Source organism: Ascaphus truei, chromosome 12 (assembly GCF_040206685.1).
Source record: "Ascaphus truei isolate aAscTru1 chromosome 12, aAscTru1.hap1, whole genome shotgun sequence".
In the NCBI taxonomy this organism is placed as follows: Eukaryota; Metazoa; Chordata; class Amphibia; order Anura; family Ascaphidae; genus Ascaphus; species Ascaphus truei.
The window spans coordinates 16,119,381-16,129,313 of NC_134494.1; the positions used below are offsets into that span (position 1 = coordinate 16,119,381).

At 48.2% G+C, this 9,933-nt stretch overlaps 1 protein-coding gene across 7 annotated transcripts in view; it reads right to left on the reverse strand.

Moving 5' to 3' along the window:
• CDHR5 (cadherin related family member 5) overlaps window positions 1–9,687 on the reverse strand; it is a 78,202-nt gene extending 68,515 nt beyond the window's left edge. For 6 of the 7 annotated variants that reach the window (XM_075566809.1, XM_075566806.1, XM_075566808.1 and 3 more), the window contains exon 1: window positions 9,495–9,687. In XM_075566809.1, coding sequence (XP_075422924.1) covers window positions 9,495–9,561 — 67 coding nt within the window. In that variant the 5' untranslated portion in view covers window positions 9,562–9,687. The remainder of the gene's footprint in view (window positions 1–9,494) is intronic. The other variant, XM_075566802.1, reaches the window with a different exon arrangement.
• Window positions 9,688–9,933: the final 246 nt, after the last annotated feature.

Below are 9,933 nucleotides of genomic sequence, written 5' to 3' on the forward strand. Positions count from 1 at the left end.
GGAGCAATTCATGCTTTCTTTTACTAGTTTTTACCATAGGATTGAAGCTGGGGGTTTCCGGAGCTGACCCCCATTAATTTCAGCCCTGGGGACCACCTGCATCCCGAGATACTTTCTTCCAAAAGGGGTGCCAGTATCTCAGCAAAGTTTAACGCTCCCTCGTCACGTGGGCCAATAGGAAGCTAAACCTGATGACGCCACAGCTTCCTATTGGTCCGCTGGGTGCAGGAGCTTTAAAACGCGTCATAACATGATCCCTGCTCGTGAAGCGGCTTCGCAGCCCCTATAGAGGTCTGCATCTTCGGAAGAAGAGAGTCTCCGGATCTGAAATGAATGGGGTTCAGCTCCGGTGACACCCTGCTTCAACCCGCTCCCCTTTCTCCCCCCCCGCTCCCCTTTCTCCCCCCCGCTCCCCTTTCTCCCCCCCCCGCTCCCCTTTCTCCCCCCCGCTCCCCTTTCTCCCCCCCGCTCCCCTTTCTCCCCCCCCCACTCCCCTTTCTCCCCCCCCCCCCGCTCCCCTTTCTCCCCCCCCCCGCTCCCCTTTCTCCCCCCCCCCGCTCCCCTTTCTCCCCCCCCCAAACCTTTACAACAAATACTCACCTATTGTTCCACGATTTATAAATAATACTACCTATTACGCATTTACATCCCGGGCAACGCCGGGTCTCTCAGCTAGTGTAATATATATATATAAATGTGTGTGTGTGTGTGTGTGTGTGTGTGTGTGTGTGTGTGTGTGTGTGTGTGTATATATGTATATATATATATATATATATATATATATATATATATATATATATACTGTATATATATATATATATGTGTGTATATATATGTGTGTGTGAGAGAGAGAGAGAGAGAATCCCCGTGACTCGCGCTCCCCCCCCCGCCCCCCCGACACAGACACACACACATATACACACACACAGACACACAGACACACAGACACAGACACAGACACACAGACACACAGACACACACACACATACATACAGAGACACACACACACAGACACACACACATATACACACACACACAGACACACACACACACACATACAGAGACACACACACACAGACACACACACATATACACACACACAGAGACACACACACACACACACACACACACACACACACACACACACACACACACACACACACACACACACACACACACACACACACACACACACACACACACACACACACCTCTGTGCTGGCTCTGTGCTGTGCTGGTCTGGTGGCTCTGCTATCTCAGAACACCGACACAGTAGGGAAAAAAAAGGCTGCAGCCCCATTGGATGGGAGCGGTCACGTGACCGTTCCTCCGCTCCCCCAAGCGGCAAAATTTAAAACTCTCCTGTCTCTTCTGATTTTCTCAGCCTGATTTGAATCTTTATTGTCATGTATGCTGGTGATGTTCTGTCAATATTCTTTATGTTTTTATATATTTGTATTGAGGCTTTGTTTAATTCAGTCGCAGCATGGTTTATGTGACTTTATTGGTTTCACTAATTCACTGATTTAATGCATTTATCAATGTTATTAGTTTATTAATATTGATCGCGTTATTATATTTAGGTGTAGGACTATATGTAATGGCGTAAATATATTATGTTCACCAGTTAGGTTTAGGGAGATTGTTTATCACTATTTATCACAGTAGGTCTATAATAGTATATTATTTATTGATGTTGGAAATTATTTATTCCGACTGTTTTATTATTATTTATCACTATTTGTCAACAATAGCATGTTGACTGTCCATCAGTGTTGGAAATAATTTATTCCCAGTGTTCTTGCACAGCTTACCTTTTTCAAGCATTAGTTTTCCTTGTATCAGTGCCGATATCTATGGTCTGATTTAATTGGTTACTGTTAATAATAATAATAATAATAATAGCATGTTCTTTTATAGCGCTGCTAGTTTTACCCGGCGCTTTACAGAGACATTTTGCAGGCACAGGTCCCTGCACCGTGCAGCTTACAATCTGTGTTTTTGGTGCCTGAGGCACAGGGAGATAAAGTGAGTTGCCCAAGGTCACAAGGAGCCGACACCAGGAATTGAACCAGGCTCCCCTGCAGCAATCTCAGTGTCAGTCAGTGTCTTTACTCACTCAGCCACTCCTTCTCCCTGTTGCCTTATATTGCGCGTGAGCGACCTCTAACGTGACCTCCTGACGAAGCACGCTGTTGCGAAACGCGTAGAGGTCACGAGAGGCTGCTCAACGCGCTCACCCATTGGCTGGGACAGAGGGACCAGGAAGCAAGCGGAGGGAAGTTCTACCGAGTGCTGGTGCAGTCCGGACGTATCATCAGCGCCAACCACGGCTACCCGCTGTCACTTGTGGTCAGTACCTGTCCCCCTCATTGTGACATTGAACCTCTAGTATGTTGAACTTCTAGTATGAATCTTTTTTTTAAATTTTTTTGTGATTAATTTGATTCATGGTGTAGGCTTCATAGAAGCAAGTGCTAGTTTAGTATCCCTGTGTGGGAGTGCTCTGGTATCTTATACATAGTAGGGCCCCGCTTTACAGCGTTCCGCTCATACGGTGTTTCCCAATGTATACCCATATTCATTAGGTTCGGCGCTTGTTACGTTTTTCCCGCGATATTAGGCATGACGTGCACAGCAGCTGAGTATCCGGCTGTCACTAAGCAACAGTTTTAGCGCCTGCGCAACTCCTTGTCAGTTGCCATTTGTCAGCGAAACAGTCGGGTTACAGCTCTGCGTCTCTGTTTTGAAAGGTACGATACAGTACAGTAGGGCCCCGCTTTATGGCAGCGGCCTGGAACGGAACTCGCCGTATGAGCGGGGCCCTCCTGTAATTGTTACATTGTGTTTTCATTTATATTGATTTTTATTGCTGTTGTTTTTGTAATTGTAATTTGACCAGATATTAAAAATATATAACAATTTTAATATTGATTCGTGGTGCGCTGTGTGTGTGCATTTTCTTCTCTCTGTCTTCTGAGATCCCCTTTGGGAGTTCTCAACTTTAGGAGCGTTTTAGGGAGTTGCCCCAGCGCGCACAGCTGCAAGGGCATCATTTCAGCTGATTTTAAAGGGCAGCTCCAGCGCAGATTCCTTGCTTTTGACATGATTAATTAAAATGTTTCCTCGGGCAAAATCTCACCTGAACGCAACGCAATTTGATGCAGCAAAAAAACGGGAGTATTCACTGTATGCAATCGTTCATATTCATAACTATCAATGCAAACTCATCTCTACAACAACATTACACTGGCATGAATTCTGCACCAAATTATTTGACAATAATTCTCACTAACTTGCTCTCTGGCGTAATCTCTCTCTCGCGCTCTCTCGCACTCTCTCTGGTGCACTCTCTTGCACTCTCTAGCGCTCTCTCTCTCACACTCTCTCTAGCGCTTTCTCACACTCGCTCTCTGGACAAAATTCACTGGGCCAAAACAATGTCTTGCGTTGCCGTTAACGCCGGAGGATCAGGGTGTGATACTGTGCATGGTATTTTAGTGAATCCTCGCCTCTGACAGATCAAAAGTAGTGGTTTTGTAAATAAACGAACACATTCCCTAGTTTCAACGCTGTTCGGCAGTGACATGTTTACATTTTTAAACGTGTTTAAATCTCTTTTTTTTTAACGTTAGTTTGTTAACATGGTGAGTTGAAACTTTGGAGGGGTTTGATTGAATCTGGATGCTCCCCTTTGTCTGATGTTACTGTGTTCAACAAGCTTGTGTGTGTATATACATACAGTACATACATACATACATACAGCTCAACTCCGTTATAACGCGAATCCGCTAATAACACGATGCCCGCGTGGCTCCCAATTTTCGTATTTACGAATACTTTACAACAAGATTATGGCGTCTTAAATACTTTATTGTGCAATGCATACAATTGTACATTATTTCTAACGCGATCCACTTATAGCGCGATGTGATTCTTTGGACCCCAAGCCCAGCGTTATAAGGGGGTTGAGCTGTACTTGCATACATACATACACAAAAAAGGGCAGGCACTCCTAAATCAATAAAGTGACATGTATGAGCTAATAAATATAACTTTGTTAGAGTTAGGAGTGCCTGCCCTTTTTTGCCTCTCTGTATGTTCCCCGGACGTATGCAACCTACATTTTTTCTTATTACCATTTTTTGATTTGTGAGATACCCCCCTCTCCCTCTCCCCCTGCACATCACGATATAAAAAAAAATCATGTTAGATGGGCACTTTCTCCATCACGCAAGTACCACTGCTTTATCTTAACATTCACGTGGATATACACGTGAGCTTAAAGATAAATTCCGTGAGGCAGCATCCCTTCAGGTGGAGAAAATTGAGAGGGACACACTATTGGAATATAAAGATAAAAACAAAAATGCATTGAACCAAAATAATGGAGTCTCTTTTATAACCCAGTATAATGAGATGGCGCCAAAAATTCGTCAGATTTTTAACAAACATTGGCCCATGCTCTTGTGTGATATTACTCTATCTAAATGTCTCCCGGAAAAACCAAAAATTATTTTTACAAAGGCACCAAACATTAAAATGCGCTTAGCACCTAGTTGTCCATTGGACAATTCAGAACCAAAATCAAGCAGCAAAAGAAGGGGCTTTTTTAAATGTACTAAATGTATGGCTTGTTCATTTAGCAGTACCACTGACACCTTCCAATCCAATGTTACAGATAAAACATACACTATCAAAACATCAATAAACTGTGATTCCTCATTTGTAATCTATCTATTGCAGTGCCCGTGTGGCCTGCAATATGTGGGTAGAACTGGAAGATGTTACAAAAGAAGAGTGTATGAACACATCTATAATATAAAAAGGGGTCTAAATACACACAGTGTGTCACATCATTTTAATATTTACCATAATAGGAATCCGATGGGTCTAAAATGTCAAGCCATTGAAACCGTACAAAATAATTGGAGAGGAGGTAATCTATTGAAACAGATCAGTAGGCGTGAAGCCTACTGGATCTACGAATTAAAGACACTCTCACCTAACGGTCTCAACATTGATTTTGATCTAGGCGTTTTTCTAAAATGATTCTTTTAAACGATCTTTTTAATGAATTTTAAGATATATTTAATAAATTATAAAGTTCTAATATATATATATTTTAATACATTTTTATTTTTAACATAGATCTTTTATCAAATGGGTTTTCAGCAATTAATAGCTGCTGCAATTACAAAAGCCAATAGCGTGCAAATGAGGTCAAATCAGTATGGAAAAAGAATATATTATTAATCTCACTGAGTGTATGAATTACAATATCTGTTATAGTCTGATCAATAAGATGTATCAGGCATGATCAGTAACAACTGTTTAACTGTATGTGTTTTTATGTATATATGTTTGTTGTATTTGTATACATGTTTGTTCCATTTGTATGTCAAGGCTGCCTTGTACACAGGACATGATTGACAGGTATTGCATCCAACCATGGTTAGCACCAATCAATTGTGAGTGACATTTAATTTAACCAATGAAGTGTGCCCTGTCTGTATTTAAAGTCATCATGGACTGTGCTCATTATCCCTGAAGAAGTGCGCATGCGCACGAAACGCGTTGGGCCATTGAGAGTTATTCATCAGCTGTATTGGTAGAGGAGCAGACCCTTGAAGCAGTCCCTGGAGTCGCAGTGCATAGGAGCTGGTATCGGCAGTGAGATCTGGTGTGTTGTCCCGCCCGCTGTGACGCATTTCCGGGCGCCAACGGAGGACGTCACGTGTAGCAGAAGGAAGCGTCGCCATCATCGGCAGCTATCCAAGGAAGCTCCTGCAGGCATCTACACGTGGCACGCGTCCACCAACACCTGTCGCCGGACAACTTATACTATACTCACCTGCGCTTATCCTAGGGACCTGCTGTAAGTAGGATTCCGGTTTTTACACACTGGATCCTAGACCTGCTCGTCAGCAGCCAGCTGTATTTTATCGTGTTCATTAAATCATCATTGTATTAGTCAGCCTACTGTTTAGTGTTATGTGTGTCTGTATGTCTATGTTTATGTGTTTATTGTCATAACCATACTGTGTTACACTATGATCTTGTCCTCTTGTCTCCCCTGCATGTCATATCATTTGTGCTGCTGAGGAACCTGCTGTCCACTGGACCAGATCAACATCTATTGGATATTCCAAACCATCCATTGAACTTTTATATCTCCCATTTGGACTTTAAGGCGCCGGTCTGTATTGTTTTCTTTGTTTATCACTAACTGTGTTCGGGTTAGTTTTTCCTGGCAGCCTTGCTATATTTTATTATTATCAATATTATTCACCACGTTGTTGTTAATATTTGCATTGCATTTTGTATTCACCTTTTATTTTTAGCGCTAAACACACCACTCTTTTTTCTAGTTACTGCTTTATCTTAACATTCACGTGGATATACATGGACGTGTAAAGTACTCAGGGTCTTGCAAAAGAATCCCATAAATTCAGCATTTACTAAACAGTATCTAGCAGAGACATATGTACAGTATATTTTCTACAAAAAAAAAGCCTACATTTCAAGCCCACATTTTGCACATCTCAAGACAATAACTAAAGGAGTCTAATGGCAGCAAATGAGTTAAAAAAATATATATATTTATCTATATATATCTGAAATGAAACAAGGAAGCAGGCACTCTGTAAACAATGAAACACTGATGCTTATCCCATATGCGATATTGAAACAGCAGATATTACCGGATCTTCATCCGGAAAGAAGAGACAGCACACAGCCAAGTTGAAATGACAATATATATATACTGTGTGCTGTCTCTTCTTTCCGGATGAAGATCCGGTAATATCTGCTGTATATATATATTTTTTTGAAAACGTATGTTGGCTGTGCTTCTGGGCAATCAGATTGGTCCGTCGGTCCGTCACTCCGCCTCGGGCCAATCTGATTGCTCCCTCGGCCCGCCCGCCCCCGCACACTTCTCATTGGCCTGCGGCCTTCACTCACCACACCTACCCCACTGGCACACTCTCCCAACAGTCACCATTTTGCCGCCTCACCGCCTGCTCTCACTCCATTCGACGACGAACGCCATCTTGCTCCCGCACATACTCCTCTGTACCCTACCACCACCCCTCCCGTTCACCGCGTACCCACCCCTCCCCTTCCCTTCACCTCAACCAATGCCACCTCACCCCCTCACCTCAGACCACCTCACCCCTCTCGCTCCCGCACACCGCGCGTACCACTCTGCCTCGCCGGAGGGGCCGGACACCGCCAAGGTGGATGTGGAGTGCAGCCGGTACCCGGAGGAGGAGGGAGGCGGCGGCGGGAAGGTGGGGCCGCGCTCCTCTGTGTCAGCCCGGGAGCTGCCGGAGACCCGGGGGGAGCCCAGGAGGGAGGAGAGACCCGGGGGCAGCCCGTGGAGGAGCGCGGACGGGTGCGGGGTGAGGATCCGCAGGGAGCTGGGGGGTATGCCTCCTCGGGATCAGGCCGCAAGGGGGACATTGTCATGCTGGCTCCCTCCCGCGCCCCTGCCCCCTCTCCCGTGGCCCCCCCCTCTATCCTGCGGCCCCCCCCTCTCCCGCGCCTCTCCCGTGACCCCCCTGTCCCGTGAACCCCCCCCGTGCTCCCCCCCAGTCACTGCCTGAACCCGTCACTGCCTGCCCACCCACACCAGTCACTGCCTGACCTCCCAGCCACCCCAGTCACTGCCTGACCCCCAGTCACTGCCTGCCCACCCACCCCAGTCACTGCCTGAAAGTCACTGCCTGAAAGTCACTGCCTCACACCCCAGTCCCTGCCTGCCCATCAACCCACCCTAGTCACTGCCTGCCTACCCTCCCCAGTCACTGCCTGGTCACCCACCCACCCCAGTCACTGCCTGCCGCCCGCCCCTGTCACTGCCTGACGTCACTGCCTGCCCACCCGCGTCACTACCTGCCCGCCCACTGCCTGCTCGCCCGCCCACGTCACTGCCTGAAACGTCACTGCCCGCCCACGTCACTGCCCCCCCACCCACATCACTGCCCGCCCACCCACCCACGTCACAAACCAGCCCACCCACGTCACTGCCCGCCCACTAACCCACGTCACTACGCGTCCGCCCACCCACGTCACTGCCCGCCCGCCCACCCACGTCACTGCCCGCCCGCCCACCCACGTCACTGAACTCACGTCACTGCCCGCTCGCCCACCCACATCACTGCCCGGCCGCCCACCCACGTCACTGCCTGCCCACCCACTCACGTCACTGCCTGCTCACCCAACCACTCACCCACCCACTCACGTCACTGCCTGAACCCACTCACGTCACTGCCTAAACGTCACTGCCTAACCCACGTAACTGCCTCACCCACCCACCCACGTACGTCACTGCCTGCCCGCCCAAGCCCACGTCACTGCATGCCCGCCCACTCACGTCACTGCCTAAATGTCACTGCCTAACCCACGTCACTGCCTCACCCACCCACCCACGTCACTGCCTGCCCGCCCAAGCCCACGTCACTGCATGCCCGCCCACCCACGTCACTGCCAAAAGGCACAGCCTGAAAGCCCGCCCACCCAACCACCCACCCTAGTCACTGCCTTCCTGCCCGCCCAAACACCCACCCACCCCAGTCACTGCCTGCCCGCGTCACAGCCTGCCCGCTCGCCCACCCCCGTCACTGCCCACCAACGTCACTGCCCAAACAACCCACCCACGTCACTGTCTGCCTGCCCGCGTCACTGCCTGCCCGCCCGCGTCACTGCCTGCCCGCCCGCGTCACTGCCTGCCCGCCCCCGTCACTGCCTGCCCGCCCACGTTACTGCCCGCCCGCCCGCCCACGTCACTGCCCACCCACGTCACTGCCCGCCCACCCACGTCACTGCCCGCCCACCCACGTCACTGCCCGTCCACCCACGTCACTGCCCGTCCACCCACGTCACTGCCCCCCACCCACGTCACTGAACTCACATCACTGCCCGCTCACCACCCACGTCACTGCCTGGCTGCCCACCCACGTCACTGCCTGCCCACCCACTCACGTCACTGGCTGCTCACCCAACCACCCACTCACGTCACTGCCTGAACCCACTCACGTCACTGCCTGAACCCACTCATGTCCCTATCATGGAGCGAAAGAGGTGTATATGTGTATTATATTATGTACATGTGGACCTCACTGTGTATTTTTGACAAAAATGGCGTCTTGCTTTGGCGGGCGGTGGAAGCCAACAAGATGGGAATTCTTTGCCATCACAATCTCTCTCTCTCTCTCTCTCTCTCTCTCTCTCTCTCTCTCTCTCTCTCTCTCACTCACTCACTCACTCACTCACTCATTCTCTCACTCACTCACTCATTCTCTCTCTCTCTCACTCATTCTCTCTCTCTCTCACTCATTCTCTCTCCCTCTCACTCATTCTCTCTCCCTCTCACTCATTCTCTCTCTCACTCATTCTCTCTCTCTCTCTCTCTCTCTCACTCATTCTCTCTCTCCCACTTCACAGTCATTGTCCCAGATCCCCCCCAACTGCTCCTACTTCCCATTTACCTGGTCCTTGTGCCGCACACCCCACCAGAATCAGGAGCAGAACGTATAGGGCCAAAGTGCTCCCCATTTCCCCAGCTGGTTCCGATGTTAACCTCCAATATCCCCCAAACGCCGTCGCCCTCCTCCCAGGTATAAAAAGTTTCTTGATGTCAGCTGGTCCCTCGCGCCTACGAGACTGAGTAAAGCTAATACTGTCACCTGTACAATTTTAACCTTTGAGTTCATCCCTGTTAAATGTTTACTTATTTATGGCTGTGTCGATAACGCATTCATTCTGCTGCGTTATACAGAAGTACCGAGTATAGCAACCCTTTTTCAAAGGGTATTAAAACAGCACTGTTCTTTTTTAAAGGCAGCTGGACCCTAACATAAAATGGAACTATTCCTTTTTCAAGGAAGCTAGGAACGGTTAAACAAAAGTAGAACCTAAAGTCAGCAT